Genomic DNA, 26,022 nt, shown 5'->3' with positions numbered 1-26,022 from the left:
ACCCCATTCTTATTCTTCTGATTATTCTTAGGGCGGTCACTACCTGCCCTAAGTAGATGTGTTCCCTTACCACTTCCAGTGCCTCTATACCTACCGTAAACTGCTGTTCTCTTCCGAGACTGTTAAACATTACTTTAGTTTTCTGCAGATTAATTTTTAGACCCACCCTTCTGCTCTGCCTCTCCAGGTCAGTGAGCATGCATTGCAATTGGTCCCCTGAGTTACTAAGCAAGGTAATATCATCAGCGAATCTAAAGTTACTAAGGTATTCTCCATTAACTCTTATCCCCAATTCCTCCCAATCCAGATCTCTGAATTAATGGATGGCTTATGCAAGCACATGCATGTGTTTTGCTGTCTGCTGTCAGCAGACAATTCGCGGTGTGAGCAGCCACTGAGAAAACTCCATTGCTGCGTCATGTGACCCCACGCACCTGCTTTCGAGACTCTCACTTTGCTCGTGTGCTTATCATTTCTCTAGTAACTATGCTTAACTTCGTTAGTTTCGCAAGCGTCGTTGCTCTCAAGGCTTTCAAGGATCATTCACCTTGAACCAAACTTGCTCCATCGTCAATGGTAGGCCGGGATGTATCACGGTTCTTCGTGTTGCCATTGACAACGGCATCGCAGAAGTATCATGCCTCGGCATTAACAAATCACCGCAATTTAAGATAACGTCTTTTGTAACCCTTCACTCCGAAGGCGAAACAACTTCTTTCGCCATTATAATCAAAGGGTGGACCAGGAAGATGGCCAAGTTTTGTCAAGCCGCATATGTGACCGTGGGAAAAACCATCTTAGTCATTACTGCACGCCAACAATGGATGGGGAAGCATTATCTGGCCCCTAATTTGTATTTTGAACTCAACTGCTTCATTATCAGTGCAAGAGATGGACGTCAAAGCTATCTCGTCTACGTTAGAGTAAGCTTTACCTCTGCGACTTTTACATATATGAACGGAGAAATCATTTTGCTTGGTGTTCACTGAATCAAATTTTATATTGTTTGCTGCGTGTAAAAAGAGAGAGAGAGAGTAAAAGTTTACAGAAGCAGAATCGACATATACACGATCACTTCCTTTAAAAAAACTGCGAGAATTCGAACATTAAGTAAAAAAAAAATTGACTCGCCATCCCGACCCTGCGAAAGTGGATGGCCAGCGAAGCTGTTGGAAAACCACTCAAATGCCGTGTACGAAATGTTCTATTCTTCTGCCTAGTCTTAGCACGACACCGTTGTTGAGCATTACGATTTTGCACTCTTCGACGCTCATCGTATTCACACTGTCTTCGGGAGTCTTAACTTTACGTGGTCTATCCATAGTGGTCTTGCAATAAACTGAATGAGTTACTAGGCAGGTCTCCCTTTTATATGTGAAGTTTGGCGGCGTTACTAACTGATTCGTACGCTGCTGTTGCCCCTTTCCCAACGGAGCAGCTTATGCAACCGTAATCTTTACCGGGAAACCCACGCGGGGACAAGGAACGCGCCTTGCACTGTTCACAGGCGCCTTATCATCCATCATGCGGTTTTGACGTTACTTTTATGCTTTGCTTTATTGAAATGAATACTGAGTTGTGTGTTGTACGCCTGATTCCAAAGGAGATATGCACTTTTTTTCGAGTTTTTTCTTTATTTGCTCACGGACACAAACAATCGCGACCAACTAGAGGCTAACAGCTTCGCTGTAAAAGGTGCATCACGTTTACATTTTTATAATTTAATACCACAATTGTCACAATAGGGGGAATTGGATCAATTAGGATATCTAAAGCGGGAAAAAATTGATTTGCTATACACTCTTCTGAAATATACCCCTGATATGTAAGTTCATCATCATCATCATCAGCCTGTTTTATGTCCACTGCAGGACGAAGGCCTCTCCCTGCGACCTCCAATTACCCCTGTCTTGCGCCAACCGATTCCAACTAGCGCCCGCGAGTTTCCTAATTTCATCGCTCCACCTAGTCTTCTGGCGCCCTCGACTGCGTTTCCCTTCTCGTGATATCCATTCTGCAACCATAATGGTCCAACGGTTATCTAACCGGAGTATTACATGACCTACCCAGCTCCATTTTTTTATCTTGATGTCAATTAGAATATCGTCTATACCCGTTGCTCTCTAATCCAAACCGCTCTCTTTCTGTCTCTTAATATGCCTAGCAATCTTCGTTCCATCGCTCTTTGCGCGATCCTTAACTTGTTCTCAAGCTTCTTTGTCACTCTCCAGTAAGTTAAACTTTCGCAATGCTCACGTAGTCACTGTGCCAATTTCACTTGTCTCTAATATTTTATGTCATATTTATCAACTTTAGGTATTCTAAATACAGTTTGCGGAATCACTACATCTTTTTATATTATTGAATTACGGGATTGTAAACTTGGTACTTCAACTTTTAGAATTTTCCCAATTTTCGGCAATTGTAAGAAATTTGAGGCATAAATTAAAGATGTGCTTCATGACACTCATTTGAATCGTTCCAATTGAAAAATTAGATAGAGGAAAAAAATTAAAAGGAGAAAATCTTTACTAGCCAGGCGATTTCAGCCTTTGTCCAATCTAAAACAAGCATAAATGGTTGGCCATATATGAAGCATCGTCAGCTTATTGGCCAGCACTACCAATAAAACCGAGAATCACCTTAGTATTCAACAGATGGTCGGCATGGATGATGAAGCATCGTCTGGCCTCTGTCTCTACAATGCGAACAAAATTTGCTTCTTCATCAATGCGTGACCAGGATAGATGACGAAGCATTACATGTGCAGTGGCACAGCGGGAACAAAATTTGCTTATTCATCCATGGATGCCAGCTTGCATGACGAAGTAATGTCTGGCCATCAATCCAAACCAAGTAACAAGCTTGCTTTGTCGTCAACGGCCACATTGGATGGCAAAGGTTTCCAGGTTCTTCAATTCAGATTCACTGCTGGGCGGCTGCCTAAGTGACGTTTGGAGGAAATCCAGGTGCTGCGTGCGAGTTATCGAGTTGTGGGCAGGCGAAGGTACATTGCGGCAAAAGTGATAAGCGACATACCCCTCAAAAGGTGCCCAACATCAGGCTAAGCAGCAACGTCGTTCGGACCCCATTACTAGACTACTTGGCCAAACTCCGTCTTTAGTGTGCCGCGGAATCATGATCACTTTCCATCAGCTATTGCACCTGCCGGGCAAATTCATTCGTGCGTACCGCCGCATGGCAGACAACGAAGAGAGGTACCGCGTTGTATGGCCTCTGAGAGCGGCATTCCAGTTCTATATGTTGCGTTGATAAATCGCACCGTACTCGCCAATACGCGACAGGCGACAAGGAGCACGTGCAGTTTTGTCCTCGATATTTAGAGGGCGCGTGTAATCTCAGAGGCATATTGCGTGTGACCCATCTTCGCCGTCTTCGTTGCACGGGCTACATACTTTGCCTATTTTGCACAAAGTCATTTAATCCTATTGCTAGCCGCACCTGTTACTTTTCTCTTCGGCAGAATATGTGGAGCTGTACGTGGATCTAGTCCTGAATAAGGCGATCGCTCAGCCATTCAAAGCCTTCTATCTTGGATTCCACAGCGTTTGCGCTTCCAACGCCCTCATCGTACGTAACTTGATAACTTTTCAAACCGAAGCAGTCTAAGCTTGTTTTAATTTCATGGCCCCTGCAACAGCGCGCCATGTTTTTGTTTCTTTACTTACGAACGGCAGATGCTTCGTCCCGAAGAAGTTGAAATGCTCGTCTGTGGTTGTCCGAAATTAGATTTGGATGAACTACGAAAAGTCACTGTATATGACAGCTTTGAGGAAGATGAACCAATTATCAGGTAATTGCACCATTTCTGGCCGCATGCATGAACGCAAAAATACAAGGCAAGGTCGGTAAGCTTTCTTGCTCGCTTTTCTTTTCCTTTGCGAATGATGTTGCGATGAAAGCGCTCTTGTTGCGCTTCAGCATGGAACTGTAGATATTACGAGAATTGTGTAGTGCCCGTTAGAATTGGATTCATAAAAAATGATACATTAAAATTTGGCTTGAAAACACGGCTTCATGGCGAAGGAAGCAGACGCAGGAGAGAAATCTCTCTCCATGGGACTTCAGGCTGGTGCATCCTTTACAGCTCCAGTCGTCTGCTTTGTGCTTAGAAAAAAAATTATGTCAGCAAATATCGAACGTATTTTTGCTAGGCACGACGATGACGCGATACGACCAGGAAGATGCAATACTAGCTGTTGCACACTATATACATGACTGACGCCAGTCCATAAAAATGCTCAAGTCCACGTGCGATCTCTCTCTATATAGTTCAGTTCAGTTCAGTTTTTTTATTTTTCCCCCACAAAAAAAAAAAAAAGCACACGGGATGAGAAACGTGGGGAGAAAATGGTGACCGAAAAAAAAAAAAGCGGCATTATAGCAACTTGACGGAGCTCCGGCCACCGTGAACAAGCATCAAACAAACGCAAACACTGCATCGCAAATATATATATATATATATATATATATATATATATATATATATATATATATATATATATATATATATATATATATATATATATTACGCACAGCAGTTAGTTCACTACATGATGCAAAATAACATATCTTGGAAGGCAGATCCCAGAAACTGAAATAGCGTGAATACTAACCTGTCATGTCAAAAAGAAAATATAAACACCATATGTTCACTAGTTGGAAAACAAACTAAAAAGGGCGTCATAAGGGCATCATAAAAGCAGATAAAAACAATGTGACAACACAGCAGTGTGTTATTTGTCGCAGCTAAAATAAACTTCATTTAAAAATATGCAGGAAATGTAAAAAGCAACCAGATCATAAATTCAAGACATCGTTCATTGGTATACAGTTAAAAAAAAAATACAGGCAGCTTTTATACATTCGAAAATGAATGAAAGTGGTACGTAATAGTATTTGCTGTGTTGAGGGACACGTTTTCACAATAAGCTTTTATTAAAAACCAGATTTCAAAGGTTCCAACATACACTTGTTACTTACGGTTAAAGATTTATGTGTTGTTTAGAAAGCTCGTTCAGTATGTTGGGTAAAGTATGGCATAATCTCTGGCGCCCATATTCTGTGCGTGAGAATATAACGTGCCAAGGAATTTTACATCGATAGGAGTATGGCAAGACCTTTTTTTGTAACGTAGGCAATTCCGAAAATGCCGCTAGATTACCTTGTACTGCATTTTTATAATTTCGGGTTAGCTTATGATTATATAGCTGAAATGGTCTGGCTATCCTATTTTTTTTAAAAGTAATTTTTCGGTGTGTGTTATAGGGAACATCTTCTATTGCCCGAACTGCCTTTTTTTTTTTGCAAAACCATAAGTTTGTTTAAATTATTTGTTGTTGTGTTTACCCATATTATCGCGCAATAACTGAGTTGAGAATGGAATAGAAAATTGTATAAAATTTGCCTAATTTTAAAAGGAAAAATATATTGATGCCTGCTTATAATTCCAACAGATTTCCGAGCTTTAGAGCAGATTAAGTCAATGCGATCGTTCCAGGACATATGTTCCGTAGATACTACGCCTTGCGTTCTCACCGACTTTTCAAGCTTTACCGTATACGGGCTCAGAACAATTGTGTTTGGTACGGTGTATTTCGAGCCTGATAAAAGACACTTTGATCGGATTCATTTAGCAGAAGACTATTCCTTTCAGACCAATTCTTTAGTTCGTGACAAAGTACACCTGCCTGTTCTGTTATGTTAGTTAAATGCTTCCCATGGACAAGTACTGTGCAATCGTCGGCATAAATTACAAAGTTGCATTTGGTATTTATGTTAACAATATCATTTATGTAATACAAGAAGAGAATGGGACCAAGGATGCTGCCCTGTGGCACTCCTGTAGTAACCGGTCTAACGTTAGATCTGCATTCATTAATTTCAATAAATTGCTTATGTGATTCTAGGTACGATCGGATAAGTTCAAGTATACTTCCTCAAAAGCAGCATTTTTCCAATTTAGAGAGCATTAGAGTGTGCTTAACGCGATTGAAGGCTTTGCTAAAGTCTAGGTATATTCCCAAAGTCATCATTTCTTCTTCGATGTTATTTAAAATTGTCTCCTTTAGTACCAGTAATGCAGATTCTGTTGAATTATTTTTTCTAAAACCATGCTGGCAGTTTGCAATCAAATTGAATTTGCGTGAAAAACAGTCCATTCTAATGTTCATTACTTTTTCGAGACATTTCGAGAATATGGGTAGTATCGATAACGGGCTGTAGTTGCGAAACATATTTTTGTTCCCTCCTTTGTGAATCACCGTTACTCTCGCTACTTTCATCTTTTTTGGAAATACACTAGTTGATAGAACCAAATTCCTGTCTGTATTTCTTCTTATGTGCCGTCACTATTGGCGCTTCACCTATTGAAAGCTGTTTTCGGTCGTTGAACCTCATATACCTGACCTCTATAGTGACTTTTTGGCTCCTTGCTTCGTTTAGGGACTTCTGGGACATACTGAAATCGTTCAACTCTGACGTACAAAAGCAATTCCTTCGCTTTGCTACGGGCAGCGACCGAGTACCCGTCGGTGGCATGGGAGAGATGGCGTTCAAGATTTCGGCTCAGAACACCAACACGGAGATGTAAGTGCCTTTCTTTAAGGGCGACGCATCCTCTAAGCAGATGTCCCTTCCTTCAAGAGTAGGCTAGAGCTACTGTACCTATATGCAGTAACTCCGGAGTAGGCAAGTGTTGTGCCCCTCCTGGTGGCAGTCTTTAGCCTGTTCCTCGCTTTCTTTTCCTCTATTTCACTTGCATATATGTTACAAAACCAAATAAAAATAATACTAAAAACTGACTCCGTATTCACAGGTGTAATGGGTGAAACGACGATCACTTTTTTCCGTCGCAGTACTCAGACAAGGTGTATATAGGAGCAATGCTCGAGGTATATTCTGTGCGCACCTCACCAGTGGCATGTTGCAATACAATTCCGGCAATTAGAGCTAGGGCGGCCGCTTCTCAACGCCCCCCCCCCCCCCCCGCCCCGCCGCCATCCTTATCTTTCCTTTCCGACGTCACTGCCATATTACACCTCACTGCTGCTATCCAGCTAGATAGTGAGTGCTTTTCTATTCCCCGTTTTTCTGCTGCAATGAAAAATCATGTAGACCTCTCAGAGTTATCTATCGCAAATGCCACTTTTTGCAGAAATGTACGCATTGTTCACGATTTGATGTCCTTGTCGCTGCTCGAAGCGCAACAGAGCTTGTTAATTTAAAGATCTCGCATAGAGAGGATTCTGAATTACAGTTTGAAGTGTACATCGCTTGCTAAATCACTTACACGCTTTCAGGTAGCGGTAAGATTATGTAGATTTAAAAATGTAAAACAATAAATGTTCTATGCACTGGGTTGGCTGATGATGGAAATCCACTGTGTTATTAGCTGCCAAGGCGCAGAAAGAAACGAGAACAGCTATCATTACAAAGAGTCGTGTTCCAAGAAAGAGGTTTCTGAAAGTCGGGGTTATATAATTGGCCTAAATTCAGTTAAGTTTTAGGAGCATATGCCTGGAACACTACTGAAAGTGTTCAAATCATGCCGCTTATCCACGAAAAAGCGTCAGTTTAGCGCGATTCCCGAAAGATGGCAGGACCTTACCAAAAACATCCATGAGCGGTACGGCGGCTCCGGCCGCGACTGTTGTTGCCTCCTCCAAGAGATGGCACCACCTTGCCCAAGCAACTCATTGCTGCGAACGCTTCTGTTGACAATGGGAGGTGACAACTTAGGTGACATTTACGTTCCGAATGACAAATTGATGATTGCCAATATGGAACTTAAAGGTGACGGCAAAATTACACGGGAATCTGGAAAGAGGCAGTTTTCGACAACTTGCACACTGAGATTTCCGCAAGAATTGGGATTACGGTAAACTTGGGTGCATCGTTACGAAAAAAATTGCCTTCGAGAAGGAAGAATGTGCGACAGAAAAAAAAAAAAGAAGAATTGCGCAGCTGGTGGAATACTACAGTCAGGGATACAATAGAAGAACGGTGGAAAGCGTCAATATATTTACAAATATGTCAACATATTGGGACAAAATTGGAAGCACAGGCCCTGGTCACGAAAAAATCAAAAACACAAATAATCGCTGTCTCTCAGAAATACACGAGAAAAATGACAGCACACCGATGTAATTCTGGAACCACATCAAATCTCCTGTGAGCAAGAATGAGGCAGTCTGTGATGTACACTATGTACGATGAGGAAACAGTTTGGAAGCGCAAGCGACGCACTGAATTACATTACAGGAAATGCAGCCGAATGATTCAAAAGTGGTGACTAAACGACGGTTGAGAGGGCGAATAATAAGCGGAACAAGGCAAATGCAGGAAGGCAAGTACAGAAGAACGAATCAGTAATCAGGAAAAAGAATATTTCATTAATAGGAATCGATACATAACGCTTCATATCGCCCGTGATCCCGTACCACAGCAGTATACGTGTCAATTATACTTCCTTTTGTACATGCACATTGCACTCTTTGCTAAAGAAACACCGGTGACTGTAGCGGGCATTGAACCTTTTGGCAGTGTTGTCTTAGATGACGCTCACGACCGTGCGTGGTAACCACATGTAGTCTCAACCTAGTAGTGTGAGAAGTGAGAAGCATCAATTCATCTCATTTGTCCAAAGGGATGGCGAAGGAGCAGCGGATAATGAGTAGGCCGGTTCTTGCACGTTACATATATTTGTTTGAAGAACAGACTTGTAGAGGTAGGAACAGTAACCGTGGTCTTAACGAAAGGAGCTTAGGACTGGCAGCAGCATTACAACACTGCTAGCGGTCGGTGCACGATGTTTGGAGGACCATAAGTGGTATACCAAATGTTTCCGTTCTTTTTTAATTCCGACATTTTAATTTTTCAATTTTTAGTAGCATGTCGCATATAGCTAAGTTATACCTGTTCAGGTAGATTATGTGAAGAGGCGAATCTGCACGAGAAATCGCAGTGTGCAGGTTGCTGATTACAAGAGATTCAGTAATTAACTTTTGGTTATGCATTCTATAATACATGTCGAAACTGCGAATTAAAGCCATGCAGTATTGAAGTCACGTGTGCTTAGCAGTCATGTGTGCCTAAGGCTACCATCAGTTTCGAGATATCCGTCCCCAATATCTGCTGAATAAATGCATTGTCGTTCCAGTTAAGATTCTCCCGGACTGCTAGATAGACGCACTTGTGGAACTGCTAAGTGGGACGCCAACGTATTTCGTAGCACATATTAACGACGGTCATCTCGAAAGTAATGCTAGCCTTAGGATTTCTGGTCGGCCGACATGGCTTCACTACGGCTGGGCTTCAATTTCAGGATTTTAATATGTGCACTAAAGTGATTAATTAACAAGTTAGTCAATAAATATTTTTAATTTGATATCATGGACATTAAATGTTTCACTTAGGTAATTTTCGCCACTTTCAGAAGTGACCTGAAAAGGCGGTACCGCGCTATCTGGCACAGACAGTAAAAAAAATAAACGATTATCCAGCTTATTATTATTTTTTTTTTAGATTGGACATTATTTCTTGCTTACAAGCGGATGTATTTTGGTCGCTCTCTCTCTTTTCTTTTAATCGGTCATGAACGACGCTTGAGTAGCACCCGATGGTGCTCTTTATCTCCTTTTTTTGCTAATGGCGCATTCATTTACACCTCAAGAGGCAAACAACGACGACAGAGTTTCGGACGAAAAACTAAAAACGAAAGGAGTCTTACTTTTAAATCGTGAGCAGGATCTACGAGTGGCATTTTATTGCAAATGTTAGATATGCTATTCGTAAACTGTACTTCTGCGTAGGCGTGGTAGTCAATGTGGTCTCCTACAATTGAAGTTTTCAATGGAAATAAGTGTTTTTACCGCGCCAGCGCGCCAGAATGCAAAGAATGCAAAAGCGACAGAAGTTGATTTTTGCAAATGGGAGCGCAGAAGCGTTGCGGAAAAAGGAGACGTGGACAGGAAAGACGCTGACTTGCCACTAAGTATATTAGGTTCCACGTATTAGGTATGTTAGGTATCCGTATACTAGGTATCAAAAAAAAAAAAAAACAGAGGTTTCTTTTGGAATGATTTTTGTCAGGCCACTTGCACGCGCCGTTGTTGCTATCACCTACACTATAGCTGTCATTATTGATGTAGTGATGCATGCCCCGTTGATAGGCGAATTTTATGTTTTAAAAAAATGTAAGAATATTTTTTTTTTTTTACAATTCTCGATGGCAGCGCATGCGCAACAACGTTCCTGGCTGTTTGTCTCTGAATATATACTTAGTTGCCAGTGAGCGTCTTTCCTGTCCACGTCTTCTGTTTTGATCAACGCTTCTGCGCTCCCCTTTGCAAAAATAATGTCAAACCAACTAGCCCAACAGCTTACTATTCTAAGACTAAAGTTGCGTTGGCGCGACTCGCCGCTTCACCACCGAATCAGGGCGCGTTTCCCACTAATTCCATCTGCTACACTCTATACAATGATGTACCTGTTCCACCACAAATGGTGCCAGCAGACATGACCGATAATTTTGCACAGTTTGCGGCCACCGCAAGCCTGACTGGAAGCAGTGGGGCCTTATTTTGTTCCCTGCGCGCGTTCGCAGGCTGCCCGTGTCGCACACCTGCTTCAATCAGCTGGTGCTACCCAAGTACAAAAGCAAGGACGTCCTTCGCGAGAAGCTGACCATCGCAATCTCCAACGCAGAGGGCTTCGGCCTCGAGTAGGACCAAGACTAGCCGTCTGCTATCGACCAGAATGGGGCCTTACGTAGATTCTTCATGGTGTAAACAACGAGCACTTATTATTCCCAGGGGCTGCACAGAAGACGCCAGTGACTACGCGTATACAAGGCGCTTCACTGCGCGCGCTCCTCACTGTAGTGAGCACGACCCTGCCTGTTTTCTCCCTCCCCCGCTTTGAGTGCGGCAGAGACTCCTTCTGCGTCTCTCTGTTAGCCTACGTATTTGGGGATAAACGCAATGGGCACTTGCGCGCGGTGCTCGCGGTTCAATGCGGCATCTCAAAGTGACAGGAGAATGTTCTTTTTATATTCTGCGTGTCGGCTCTTGGAAACGGGAAGTAGTTTATAGACAACTTACGGCCTATCTCTACGGGTCCAAATCGTACGCAACATAACCATATCATAGTTAGTGAACTTTGTGCCACTGCTGTGATGTGGTGCAGTCGTTTAGTAAGGAGCGATACCGACGGCTTGAACGATACAAATCTCGAGTCTGCGGACAGCTCGAGGTTCGGGGAGCCATCCAAAATAAAATGGGTTTAGAAAGTCGTGTCCTAAAGGAAATAAAGTGAATTATACAGCGCAGTTGCAGAAGATGTTTCTCAACGACAGCGACCACACCAGACAAGAATTTCGCCAGTTTAGATGCTAGCACGCGCGAATGGATGCATAATATAACTTAGAAGGGTGGCGGACGACAATGACAATTTGACGAAGGTGGTCGTCGGAGTAAGACTCGGCTCTCATTATTACGTAAACAAAACCACTGAAAGGAACTCCCAAGACACCTCAGCAATTTCATTTCTAAACTAAAACACGAACATTCTGCATATAAAGGGACAACACTGAATTTATATACCAAACAAAACATTGCATTTCACCCGCCGTGGTTGCTTAGTGGTGTTGCACTGCAGGGGCGATCCCACCGCTAGCAACCTGTTTCTTGCGTACTCCAGGGTAGCGTACCGTACTGCTGCCGAGAAGTAGCGACGCCTGCCTATCGAAGCTCGACCGACATTGCTTATTGGGTAGCGTGGCGTTGTCGGCGGGCTGCAGGCATCCGGTACATCATGGCGACCAAGCAGGGGCGAGACGATTTGCTAGTGCGAAACTTGCACGGTTTATTCTAAGGTAGTTGAAAGAAAATAAGAAAAGCATGAAGTATGAAGTACATTTCGGAGCCCCTTAAATAGGCTCTCTACAAGTGTGGGCGGGATCCTGCTTCCGTCGATGTCACGTGACAGGCACAGAGAGAGGGCCCCTCCTCCTGCATTACCGAGCACGGGTAGGAGAAGTCAATCCTCTTTTCGACGAATCCTGGGAGAAGGCCCTTTGTGCGCAAGCTGACTGACGTTGACATTCGCAGGCGAAGTCAAGCCTCATTTCGACGAAGCCTGGTAGCAGGTAGGGGGAACGACCTGTCGCCCGTGGGCTCCGACCAAGTAGAAGGTAGGGGGATGACTTATCGCCCGTGGTGTCCGACGCCAACCTTAACAGTGGCCATGGTGTTCGGCTGCTAAGCACGAGGTCGCGGGATCAAGTGCCGGCTACTGCGGCCGTATTTCGATGGGGGTGAAATGCGAAAACAACCGTGTACTTAGATTTCGGTGCACGTAAAACCCCCATAAACTTCTTTAAACGTTGCATTTTATTTATGCCACCATGTGTGCCATTTGTGCTCTCCACATGAGGTGTGTTATTCTGCTGTCCTTCTTGCTTTGTCGCTTTTAACCAATCTTGTACACGTTACAAATAAAAACCGATTACAATTACACTTCAGTCAAAAATGTAATTGACTGCAGTGACCAATTACTGCCCCAAGAAAGTAATTGAGCAATTACTCATAAGTAATCGATTGCCCTTACATCGCTTCCCTCACAAATCTTTTTAACAATGCTCAAGTACAGTGAATAGAACAAACTAGACCGTCTCTTCGAGCGCGTCTTCTGCAGCCTTTCACACGTTGTTTACCTGCACTTACGAGTGCTTTTTCGAAAAGGCCGTCGGTCATCCTCCCTCGTTTTTTTTTTTTTTTTTTTTTGAGGACACCAGTAGTGACATTGAAAACTCACTCGATGTGCGCGCTGGAGGGAAGGGTGTTGTTGTAATCTACTAACACCTTGGGCAATGTATAAACAGTGGACATTTAAGCAACGGAAAAAGGCCTGGACCTATGTAGTATTAAAAAGAAATTTAAAAAAAACGAAGTGGAGACCCACTGAACATGAGCGTTCTGACCGTTATGGCGCTCGTGCCGCATACAAACACGAAATCATCGCGAGATAAATGGAATATTAACAATACAGGCCGCGCGGACAGCCCTTAAGAAGGGAAAACATATACTGAGCACCGGGTTTGCCTGTATGGACAAGCGCATCGACGAGGTTGCTGCGTGGCACGACCTATACTGTCGTTCCCGTTTAATTCAAGAGTTCCAAGCGGCTTTGCCTGTTACAGCTTTTCTCATCAATAGAGTAACTGGGTTCATGTAGTTCGTTACTGGGGGAACAAGAGTAACTGAATTACAGTCAGCGCTGCCGAGTAGACAAAGCAATCCACCAATTACAAAAGTGCAAAAATATGCGATTATTACATTGAACTGATTACGTGCAAATCCCTTTTTAACCTAGGATCGCACTTAAAGAGGAAGCTTTAGCTCGGGTGCTCCTTTCTAAATACATGTAAAAGGAGAATTCGTTTTTCGCGGCAACCACTGCACCAAACTTGACGGGGTTTGTTGCATTTAAAAGAAAAACTTAAAATCTAGTGACTGATGGTTTCGAATTTTCGATTTAGGTCGTCAATTTTTTATTTAAAATTGGCAAAAATTGCTAATTTTCAGAAAACGAAACTATCAAGTTTACAACTCTGTAACTCAGCAAGAAAAAATCATATCGCAATTCTGTGAATTGTATCTGATAGCACATATAAAGCGGACAAACTCGTCATCCTACACATGAATCTAAAAAAATGAATTAATACGTAATTACAACTTCTGCAGAACCCTCGTAAACAACGTAACAAATTCACGTAAGATGTAAAATGACATATGAAATTTGTCCGCTTTGAATGGTCTAATGGATGCCGTTTACAGAACCGCGATATCTGTTATTGATGCAGAGCTATTAGTTTGTAAACTTCGTGGTTCTATTTTTCTCAAACTTCCAAATTTTTGAAAAATCTTTTTAACAAAATGCAAGCCCTAAATCAAAATTCCACTTCCAACAATCACTAGAATTTTACTTTCTCTCAAATGCAACAAATTTCATTAAAATCGGTCCAGGGGTTATCTCAGGAAAACGTTTTTGCGTTTTTACATGCATTTGAATAGGCCGCATCGGAGTTGGGCCCGAGCTAAAGCTTCCTCTTAAGAGAGATGAGGACGCCATTGGCAACGTAATTGACCCCGACCAAGAAGCGCCCAGGCCAGGCCCAATTTTTTTATTTTATTTATTTATTGAATACTGCGGACACGTGGTCCAAGCAGGGAGGGCGACATATGGTACATACAAAGAAAATCAGATTGACAAAACAAACAGAACAATGAAAAACAAGATTAGGAAGTGGATTCAATATATACAATTCCATTCGGTTACAGTTCGAGGAAAAAAAGAAAACTTATATGTGTTTGTTCTTGCAAAGTAAGGGGTTAATGCATCATGTCTGCGGTGGCGTGTAGTTCTGGTCGATAACTGCGATAAATGTTCAGATGGGTCAAGGGATAAATTGTTAGTGTGAAGTAGTTTAAGGAATTCAAGTCTCTGTTTTTTTCTTTTAAGTTCGAGTGGTTCAAGGTTGTTAATTTCCATAAGTTCGGTCGGGGAATCACATCTGGAAAATTTGTTAAATATAAATCTGACCGCTTTTCTCTGAATTCTCTCAAGACTATTGATATTAGTTTTTGTGTATGGATCCCAAACTATGCAAGCATATTCGAGCTTAGGTCTAATTAGGGAGATGTAGCATAGCATTTTAACGTTAGGTGGGGCTTTCTTAAGTTTGTGTCTCAGCAGGCATAGTTTTCTGAAGGCTGAAGCGCAAGTGTTAGTTATGTGATCATTCCATAATAGTGAATTGTTAAGGGTCACTCCTAGGTATTTATAGCTAGTGACTTCATGAAGAGGTGATGGACCTAACTTATATGTATAAAGCAGGGGTGGTTTCTTATGTGTCATTCGCAGTAGTACGCTTTTATCTGTGTTTAGTGTCATTCCACAGCACACACACCATGCAAGAATATTATTTAAACTACAACATAAGCTAGTTTGATCATGGAGAGAAACAATATCTTTAAAGAGCACACAATCATCGGCAAATAATCGAATATGTACACCACCTTCAACCGTGTTAACAATATCATTAATATATAGAACAAAAAGAAGAGGACCGAGCACAGTGCCCTGGGGAACACCCGATATGACCGGAAGGCAGCCCGATTTTTCGCCATTTATCTCAACGAATTGTTTCCGGTTAGACAAATAAGCAGAAATCCAAGAGATAAACATCTGAGGGATTCCTGCATTTTCAAGTTTTAGGATTAATTTATCATGAGGGAACGTATCAAATGCCTTACGGAAGTCAAGGAAAATTATGTCTATTTGTCCGTTCTTGTCAAGGGTTGATGCAAACGAATGAACTATAGTGACCAGCTGTGTGACAGTCGAATACCCTCTTCTGAACCCGTGCTGGAATTTAGTTAAAATTGAATGATTTTCTAGATATGTGGTTATGCTTTTTGCTATGATATGTTCGATGAGTTTGCAGCATGATGACGTTAAGGAAATAGGTCGGTAATTATCTACAGGTAGACGGTCTCCCTTTTTATGAATTAGTGCTATTCGGGCTGTTCTCCAGTCATTCGGTAACTCAGACGACAATAATGAAGCACGGGATATTATAAAAAGAAACTTTGATAAGGTTACAGCATATCTACGGAGAAACAAATTAGGGATATTATCAGGCCCACTTGAACATTTCGGTTTTAGGTTCAGCACCATAGACAGTACACCAGCATACGATATAAAATTCACATCGAACGGTTGGTACGCTGGACAGTTACGTGAACAATTACTGGGAGTTGAGAAGACACTGTGAAAAAACATATTAAAGTGATGAGCAAGTTCAACCTTCTCCGTTGATGATGATAAACAGGAAATAATGCGCTTCCATAAAGGGAACACGCGCATTCACAGGCCCTTATCAATAGAACACAGGTTCAAAAATGGATTTATGTATGAAAGTACAAGTGCCTTAATTATGGTGTTACTATTTTAGTGATCACTATCGCAAGAAAAATTTAAGATTGTATATAGAGAGGTTATGTTAAATTATAAATGACACAAATTAAGCGTATTTTTTTGTAATGCGATTGTACTTTGTCATATTCATACTACAACGTAGTCCTTCGTATGCATCATTTCGCCAAGAGTAAGTAAATTAAACGTCCCGACGAAGGAGCGACGTAGGAGGACGATATGGTGCCCTCAGCGTGCAGAGCCGAATTCCGACGCACCGCAGCTGGCAATGTACTTATTATCCGGTTAAATAAGAACATCAAGACGAATCTGCTGGCTGGCTCGCGTGTCAATAAAACTGAGGAAGAGTATGGACATCGCATTTTTTGAGACCGCCGATAGTCATAAACAACCGCAACTTCAAACAGCACGAGTTTATGGCATAGATGGTTGGATATTCTAAAGCAGTAGCGCAAGACGGACATAGAACACAAGAGCGTAATGCTGGGCAACGGGCACGAACATAACCTGAGTTTTATTGCTCAAAAGCTGGAAATATTTCGGCACCGAATGCTGGTTTGGACAGCATGGAAGAAAGCAGCATCACAAACACAAAGATATGGCGCGTGACAACTCTAGGTTGTCATCGTCTATTACAGCAAGTGCATGGACTATGTATGTGTAGCTGCGTCAGGAATAACAATTCTGTATACAAATGCACAAGAGAGCGCTGACCTTAAGCCTTAAGTCTTGCAGCCTTAAGGATTTCTTGGGTTCAAAAATTTCGCGCATGATTTTCTCCCGGCTTCTGCTCACTATCGTTCCTTTCAAGCTGCAGGAGGATTCGGCCAAGTGTCTGAAATGGGTATTCTGTATGTTGTACTCACGTTCCCTCAGCTGCTCATTAAGAGACAGCAGCTTGCTGGTCAAACGTATATGCGTTTCTCTTTCTTTCTTTCTTTCTTTCTTTCTTTCTTTCTTTCTTTCTTTCTTTCTTTCTTTTCTTCCTTTTCTTACTTTTTTTATAGCACAATGTAATGAAATCAGCGATAGTTCACAGAATGTGACAAACCTCTGACGGTGCTCTTATTACAGTTTCGGGGAATACGTTATCTTCATAATTAACCTACTCTCATAATCTTGTTTAGCCATTCGGCGCGGAAAATACAACTCCTATTCCCATCATTCCGCCAACCTTCAAATTACGGGAGAGACGATGAATACACAGAACAACCGGTACTTTTCTTCTTTCTCTTCCCGCAACTTCGGTTTCGCAGCGACTAACTTTCTTCAAAGCTTGAGATGGTTGTTAATATTCGCGGCAGGCGGCACAAAGCGCTTGGGGTACCCTGCATGAATAGGCGAGAAATTTGAGTGCGAAAGCTATCCAAACACATGTGTTCGCAGGATATCGTGAAACATTCAACAAAACTTGACTGTATGAGCGCTCTCTTGACAAGTTCGGAATGTGCCGAACTGTAGGGAAGTGACAGCTTGTTGCCTCGGGGTTACTATATAGAGGCTCAGCGCATATGGGTTGAGAAGTTAAGATCTAAACATAACATCCTGGGACCGAGTTCACAACACATTCAATTGTAAGTGCTCTTTGCTACTAGGCGGCCGCCTTCGCGGATCCAGCATCACGATTGATCGAAATTTTCCCTTATGAGCAATTCCAACGTAAGAACTTTTTGTGCATACGAGCCCTGATATCCGTTCTGGGGGACTTCGTGTGTTACGACTAAATGCTTGAAGCTTCGGGAGCAAAAGACTTAGTTGACTATGATTAGTTATTTATTTGTTTATTCAGTTATTCATAATACCTAAAAGGCCTGAAGAAACGGAACATTACATGACGGGTGGGCACCAAAAAAAAAAAAACAAGAAAACTGGCGAGTACGGTTAGCTGGCGTGCCTTGATAGATGGTCTTCTTCAATGACAGTTCTGAAACGACAAATGTCGGTAATGAGGGCGATGTTAGATTTGACGATGTTTCGTTCGCGCGATGTCCACATAAAGAAAAAAGTAGTTGATATGTAATGGCATGGGCACTACAAACACTGAAGCATTAGCATGCTTTAAGCGAGAAAAGCGATGCCGCTGAAGCGATTATTTTGTTACCTCGACTCAGTGAATGAAAGAATCTGAACAAATAAACAAAGACGAGCAATTTTTGAGTCGGGAGGCGAGCGAGGGGAGATACAACCGGAAGGTTAAAGCTGGAATGCTTGTGTTATAGGAGTAGTCAGAAAGAATGAACCTGGCAACTCAGGTTCTGGACAGATTCGAGGGTAATAATCATATTAACCTGGTCGTTGTCATAAATAGCACAGGCATATACTAGTTTAGATCAGATTAAGGTGTTATCTGCAAATAGTTTGACTAATGTAGATACTGACGACACGTTGCGACGCAGATAACCTAGTACACGATTGCAGCAATTAGCTGATTACCATGATGGGTTCAAGATAAATCCCAACTCACTCATCACTGCACTCCTAGCTATATAAATGTATGAAATGTAGGAGGGAACTGCATAATCACGACGGCGATGAAAGGACACGTCTTAGCAATTACTGACGTTTAGGGACATTAACTATTTGCTGCACCACGCCTAGAATTAGAAGATGTCATCATGAAGAGCAGAAGTCTAGTGGATTTCTTATTGGTTGAAATAAATGCAATCTTCCACGATGGGAAAAGCAATGACTTGACTAATACTTCATTAAGCGAACTCAGAGGCATATTTATAAATAGCAGCCAACTAACAATGAATTCCTGTTAGCTTCTGATACAATGTCGTTTTGTGTGCGTTGAACTTTTTTAAGTACGAGTATTCTACGATATTGTAAGGCTTTATGGCTCTGTTATGATCTCTGGTCTGATTTGAAGTTGTTTTTCTTTTGTTTTTCTTTTTGTTTTTCTCTCATTTTTCAGCGCATAATCAATTTCTAGAACCTCCAATATGACAGGTTGTATCGTTGCATTGTGTGTTGTCGTATTGTGTTGCACTCTTCACCAATCCTCCGTATGCTGGTCACTGTTGTGCTGTCTCCTTAAGCTGTCCTAAAACGCTTTTTCTTGGTCACCCGCAGCATTGCCTTTGTTGGTGTTTGCTGCAAATAAATTCCAATTCAGAAAGGCATATGTTGAATAAGTTAAGTAGAAGGTCTTCATATATATGAGAAAGGAGGCGCCTAAGGACAGAGCCTTAATTGGGGCACACCAGATAGAACCGGAAATAGGGCTGCGGAGATTGAGTTAACGAAAACAATTAAAAGCAATTGGTTGGAAACTCACGGATCCAGCTAACGACGGCTGCGTAAAGGTCAAGGTGCGATAGCTTATGTAGGAGAAGAACATGTGACACTATAACAGAAGCCTTTTCGAAATGCAAAGAGGGCGTCAGTGCGGATGTCGTGGTCGGTGTGAGAATGCAAATCATGTAAGAACAGAGCAAGTTGAGTGCCCGCAAGAATGATCTTTACGAAATCCTGCTCATTAAAATTAACTGACAGATGACAGAAAAGTGGCAATGTGGGAACATGTAACATGCTTTATAAGTTTCGAACAAACACTGGTCATGGATATTCGAGGGTATAGTTGCTATGATTAGTGCGGCCCCCTTTTTAAATATGGCAATTGTTTGACATACTCTCTAGTCAGGGGGGACTGATCCACTTGTGAGGGACTGTTGAAAGATTAGCGTTAGAAAAAGACTCCTGATGTGCTTACTGCTTTTTAATACTTTGAAATCAATGCCGTTAGTACCAATCGAAAACGATTTTTTTTTAATCAACAGATAGCTTTAACAATTCCGTTCGAGCCGAAAGTAATATGTTTTTCATAGAGTGATAAGCAGAAGGTGGCAACACGGGAAGGATTTCAATTTAATGCCATTAGTAAAATCAGAACAAAAACAGAACATTAAGCAGATGTTCATAGCATCATCGACCTCGGTTTTGGGGACTGGAGAGCCAGAATTGTTAAGGAGAAAAGCAGTGTTAGACAGTTGGAGATTAATCGATTGCCAGAAACATTTTTGATTATTTTGCAACATAGAGAGTGGGGGGGGGGGGGCAACGTTGTTGAAGAAAAAAAAAACATGTTTAGCATGTGCGACCTGCTTGTCATACTGCTTGACTGCAAGAAAATAATTTTCCCACTTAAGTTCAGAATGAGAAGAGTTGGCGGAACGAAAAAGGCGTTTATTCTTCCTGTTTAGACGTTTTAGAGTGCTATTAAACTATGAGGATTGTTTCAGTTCATTAATTGTTATGGTGTACGAACGTATATATTAGGGAAACGTAAGAATTCCTATTCGACCAGCAACCAGTTTGATTCAAGCTAACGAAGATGTAAGTCGGCCGCAAAATTATTGTAAAAAGTTGTTAAATCTCAAGTAATGCTGTTATAGTCGTGTCTGTCGTAAAGTGTGAGTATTTTAAGGTTATTTTTTTAGGGTTGAATAGATGGCATGAAAATGTAAGTTTCAATATCTTATGGTCACTGAAGCCATACAGATATAAAGGATTTCAGGATGTGAAGTTAATACAAAATTCAAGATATTAGAAGAATGGTATGTAGTGCGGGTAGGATGACTGACAACAGCGGCGTAGTAATGGGGGAGGGGGGGTGACGCTTATGGGGCTTCGCCCCCCCCCCTTCCCCCAAATTTTTTCGTGTTGTCAAGCGCCGCCGACCAAAACAACCCCCGGTCTGGATTTTGTCTAGAATGACTTTTTCACGCTCGAAAACACACTTCGGCACGAAGATTGCGAACTCGGACTGGATTTAATGGCAACGCCCATGCACCTGGAGTCGCATAACGCAAGGAGCCCCGTCCGAGCACAAAGTTTCAAGGGCGTTTTGATGACGAGCGGGCTCGTCGCGGCATCTCGCGGATGCGGCAGAATCTACGGAGCGCATGGATTTCAATTCGGAGACTTTATGGGTATAAAGACCGCATAAACTTTTGATGCCAAACGTGCATTGAAATTTCCAAAGTCGTGCATTAGATTTTCAATTCCGGATCTTTGTAGGTTTAATGTTATTATAAACATTTGACGCCAAAGGTGCATTGACTTTTCTAAAGTCGTACATCGAACCATACAACGAGACAAGCCAAATCAACACACTATCAGATAAGTTGACAAAGCACGCAGCGAGGTTCGATGAGACGAAGCGTTGTGATGGTTCATTTGTGCCGTCATGTCACAGAAAAGAATATCAACGTTCTTTTTTTTTTTTTTTCACCTGCGCCAAAGCATCCATGTCAAGACACTAAAGCCAGCGAAGGTAACTACGTTCTTATTTATTTTTTCTACTTTGACTTTTTTTCGCGAGGGCACATTGAGCCTCTTCACTTTTCTTGTTCTCACTACCCGCGGGCTGCCAGGGCAAAGCAGAGGTCATGCGTTTTCACGTGTTGCCCTGACGACCGCGCGGCGCACTTCGGTGCGCGTTCGTTTTTCTCTGGCCGAGTGCATTTTGGTCCCAAATAGTTTCGGACGCTTTCTGGCTATAGCAGATGAGAAAAAGAAGCAATGGTCGCTCGCCGCCACCACTGCGGCAACTCGACGGATTGCAACGCGTTCGCTTGAGGGCATCACCGTCATTTTGATGTTATCACAACCTCTCCGGAAAGTCTTTTGTCTCGCCAGTGTAGGATAACGAGCAGCATGCATATGGTTCTCTGTGGACCAAGCGTTTCACGTTATCTTCGATATTCCTTCGGTAGCCACATTAGGTGCCCAAAGTAGGCATTCGATTGTGGCCAACATGCTTTCCTTTGCGTCTTTTTTTAAATTTCGGTGCCGCCGCCCCACAAAGGAAAAGAAAGGACGTTGTTGCGGCGCAGGGAATTGTCGCATGGTGAAGGTTCGATTTTGTTATTTCTTCTTTTCCGGAAAGTAATGGGCCACGGGACTTTTCAGTTGCCGGATAATCTTATTATATTATTGCGATAGCATATGGACGCTCAAGGCGCATTCCTCTCGTCGCAGTCACCGTCATGTTTCATATGAAGTCCAAGGGCAATAACATCATTACCGCGCGAAGCATGCCTTATGTACGAGTGAAAGCGCAAGGGGGGGGGGGGGGTTAGCCGACGATGGTAGGTTAGTCTTGTGTGCGCAACGGAGAAAAGCAGCGGGGAGGAAGCTTTTCAGTCATGGGATTTATCCCAGTGGAAGACTTGGAGCATCACCATCCGAGGAACTCATCATTTCCAGAAAGGCAAAAAGTTGACGTTGCTAATTCTTACGGCCTAATGAACTCCGGTCAATTTCACACACAAAAGCGAAACCGAACAGCCCAAGGGCGCAACAGCTGAAGGGTGCAACAATAGTAGACGCCCGTTAGTGACGCGTGCTGCTTGCGCCTCACCGTCGGGCGAGCAAGAAGCGACCAAGATCGCGGCTTGATACGGATGCTCGTTTCATGGTGGCATAAATGGTGGCATAAATAAAATGCAACGTTTAAAAAACTTTATGGGGGTTTTACGTGCACCGAAATCTAAGTACACGGTTGTTTTCGCATTTCGCCCCATCGAAATGCAGCCGCCGTGGCCGGGATTCGATCCCGCGACCTCGTGCTTAGCAGCCCAACAGCAAAGCCACTTAACAACCACGGCGGGTTGCAGTGATTGTGATTATAACAGTACATGTACACTGATTTGTGCAAGAGCAACTAACGCTTGCGTTTACAAGACGGGGCCGTCACTCTGAGACATCTTTATAATAGGCACGTCTCATTTCAGCGGGCGACCTGACGTCTGCAAGTATCGTCTCAATACAAAACAGCCGCGTACGTGTTAGATTCGGAGACTATGTCGAAAGGAAAGAAAGAAAGAGGTCTTTTCTTCGTCCGACTGTTGCCAAACGAACCAAGTGAGATGTCCCACTTTGTTGACTTCAGAAAGTGCTATGGCTTGCAGGACATCTCATATCAGCATCCGAATTTGGATTATACCGATCTTACTGTAGCTTGCAAAGAGTACGTCATTTCTCGCTATGGTTTGTGTAAGTTACTTTTAAATATCCGAAATTAGTGATGCGCGAGCGGTTCCGCTCAGCTTTCACCCGGTATACCAGAGCAGCCAGAGCGGGCTGCGTACGTGTATGAACGGCGACAAAGACGAACTCCGGCTCCGCGCAAGTGAGCTTCGCTGCACGCCGTGCTTGTACTGCAGCGAAGAGTCTAAGGCGCGCCAGCGCTGGAGATGCCTCGGCAGGTGACGCCACGAAACGGTTCCTTCAGCGTTGGAAACCATCGAGAAAATGAAACCGGCCGTTTTCGCATAAGTTAAGCAAGTCGTGATGCAATATGACATTTTCCTCACGCGCACTTCGCTAAAGCATGAGTTATAGCTGAAGAAATATTGATGCAGTAACCTTCAAGCGCTCTACAATCCCAGATCGCTCGCGAAAATCTCATTTTATAAGACACGGAGAAGGATAACAAGACGTTTTCCAAGCCACGTTGTAAACATGCAGCTTCCTCGGACAAGTGACGGCAGTAGTGCAGGCCCGAGCAATTGCCTTCGTGCCGGGTTGCTTCAGTATCATCTCTAGGCAACAGGTTCCGAAAACCTGTGGTTCACACAAATCTCTCAGTAAATGACATCCACAAGGCTTCGCCTTCAATTCACTACAGTTATCTGGAATTTTCAATTCGTTTTCATCGCTGACGGGATTCTATACGGCGGCCACTTATTTATCGCATTTGTTTACTTTAGGTTCGTTTTTTTTTTCTCATATCTTTCCATTGAAGTATTGACATCACAAGCTAATCATTTCTATAGGCAACACGGCGCGTTGAGCCTGCTTCACAGGCGCACTCGAGTTTGGAGTAATTACACACTCGGCAGCCTCGCAGGGGGGCCGCGCTGCGTGCCTAACCCCCTGTGTGCGATCGCTGCTGCGCTCAACATCTCTTTTTTTTTTTTTCTCCCTCTCTTTGCACGAAATTCGGCCGCGTGCCGCGCGTCGGTGGCCACGGCGCTGGCCCCGCGGCGGAGGCGACCGTGATTCAATGCCGTGACGTCAGGAGCGGCGTCCGGTTCGGGGCGCCTCCCCGGGGAGGCGCGCGCGTCGCGCCACTTCCCTAATCCCGACAGAGGCGCGTGCCGCACCATTTGCTTTTTAGCTGCGCATGCGCACGTGTCGAACGGGCCCCGGGAATGTAGGCAGGCACGCGTTCCACGCCGTGTAATTGCATGTTTCAGAGGCGCGGACCTGAGCAGAAGGAGACGTAATCTCGTCAAGCCGTGCCGACAGGACCGAGTTGAACGTCATCCCGAACAAGGGGCCAAAAAACTGCCCCGAGCTTTCGCAGAGTGGGAAAAGAGAAGGCAGAAAGAAAGAAAAAAAGTGGGCAACAGCGCGCCAAAACGGCGAGAACCGAGCGTGTGTCGTCTGGCAGCGTTAGTTCCACCGTGTTCCTTAATGGCAGATTAAAGACCAGTGCGCGAGCCTTCTGTAGTCAAGCTACACCGCGAGGCGACAACACGAAAGCAAAATGTCAAAGACTGTGCGCAGTGTCATAGCTATGGTGAGCAACTGTGTTCCATCGGGCAAGTTTTTTTCTTTGTTCGCTCTCTCCCTATAGCCTCTTTCTTTCCCTGTGTCCTCGTTTGACGGGTGCCCGAGGTTAGAAACGGCGTCCGGGGCGTTGAAAATCACAGCCCCCGTTTGGACGCAAGCAGCTCATGCGTGCGAGCGGCGGCGCTTCCTTGCCTCCGGCTGGGAAACTCGACACTTGGCCTTAGCGTTTCTTTTTTTTATTTTACTTTTGGAAAGTGAGAGAACGCGGAGGGCTCCCTTAATGGCCTCCTGTCCCCTTCGCTGCCTGGCGACAACTCCCCGCTTCCCCTTCAAACATACACTTACGCACTTTGAGGCCGAACGACGCAATGTAAGCTCTTCGATCGGACGCTCACCGCATCGGAGCAGAGATCCCTGACTGCGTTGCGTTTGGGCAGTAAAGAAAAAAAAGGGCTTTTAGAACGGGACTTCGAGAAGGCGCATCAAACTCAGAAATATATAACTAAGCGTGCTTACATACCTTAGAACTCACGTACCTTTCCCATTCATCCTTTAAAATTTTCTTCTATACGCCCGCCGAACATAGAAGAAATGCCTCTGCAAATGTGCGAGAACAACTTATTGTTCCTCACCTGCTGGGCGTTACGGTTTTATTGATGTTTAGATAATCCCGGCATCATAGCAAATCAGAAGTTGGCAGGCTTCGCATTGGCACTATCTTATGTATCACGACAATTTTCTAAAAACGAGGAAAGACGCCACCACGTTACTGTAATATATAGGCCTCAGCGTCTTTCACAGAACGAGAGAGGCAAAGTGGAGACAAAAAAACACCGCTGTTTCCCAAGTTTGGCAAAGTTCTAAACGAGTTCATGGGCTTGCCACCTCTCTCACTTTTATTCTTGAATTTATAACTTGGCCTCTGCTGTGTGAAGTTTTCCTACTCTTATAGCATCAAGACGGACGACTAACTTTGAACTAGATACCAACCAACCAACAAAGAAACAACCGAACAAACAAACAAACAAACAAACAAACGATCAGCTGCGTAAGAACTAATTTCCAATGAGTTATGATACCATCGACAATTATTCGAAGCGAGTTACTCTAGTTTGTATCACGTCCTATTTTATGGTTTATTGACTGAACGAATTATTTGTCAACCTTGGAAATGTTTTATCGACGTCCTTTCTATACAATATTTCGTCAGTCATGTGAGATACAAAATAACATTGAAGAAAATCACCACGACCCTTTTAGCACTGGCACACTTGAATGCACTCAATTCAGATATATTTCGGACAACCACTGTCCAGGAACTTAGGCATCATATACCGGCATGACATGGTCCCAGGCATTCATGTCGACATTCATGAGATACAGAGCAAGAAATTGTCAAAGTGACCACATCAGCAGTAACATACACTGCAATGGCGTAGCTATAAACAAGGAAAACAACACATTTTTGCTAAGAGT

At 43.3% G+C, this 26,022-nt stretch overlaps 1 protein-coding gene across 1 annotated transcript in view; it reads left to right on the top strand.

Moving 5' to 3' along the window:
* LOC142565903 (putative E3 ubiquitin-protein ligase HECTD2) overlaps positions 1–12,510 on the top strand; it is a 53,648-nt gene extending 41,138 nt beyond the window's left edge. Inside the window, exons 17-20 of the mRNA XM_075676495.1 lie at positions 3,485–3,591; positions 3,699–3,814; positions 6,466–6,609; positions 10,628–12,510. Of these exons, the coding sequence (XP_075532610.1) occupies positions 3,485–3,591; positions 3,699–3,814; positions 6,466–6,609; positions 10,628–10,748 (488 nt within the window). The 3' untranslated portion in view covers positions 10,749–12,510. The remainder of the gene's footprint in view (positions 1–3,484; positions 3,592–3,698; positions 3,815–6,465; positions 6,610–10,627) is intronic.
* Positions 12,511–26,022: the final 13,512 nt, after the last annotated feature.

Source organism: Dermacentor variabilis, chromosome 1 (assembly GCF_050947875.1).
Source record: "Dermacentor variabilis isolate Ectoservices chromosome 1, ASM5094787v1, whole genome shotgun sequence".
NCBI lineage: Eukaryota > Metazoa > Arthropoda > Arachnida > Ixodida > Ixodidae > Dermacentor > Dermacentor variabilis.
The sequence above is the reverse complement of the archived record's forward strand: the minus strand, read 5'-3'. Positions and strand labels throughout refer to the sequence as shown.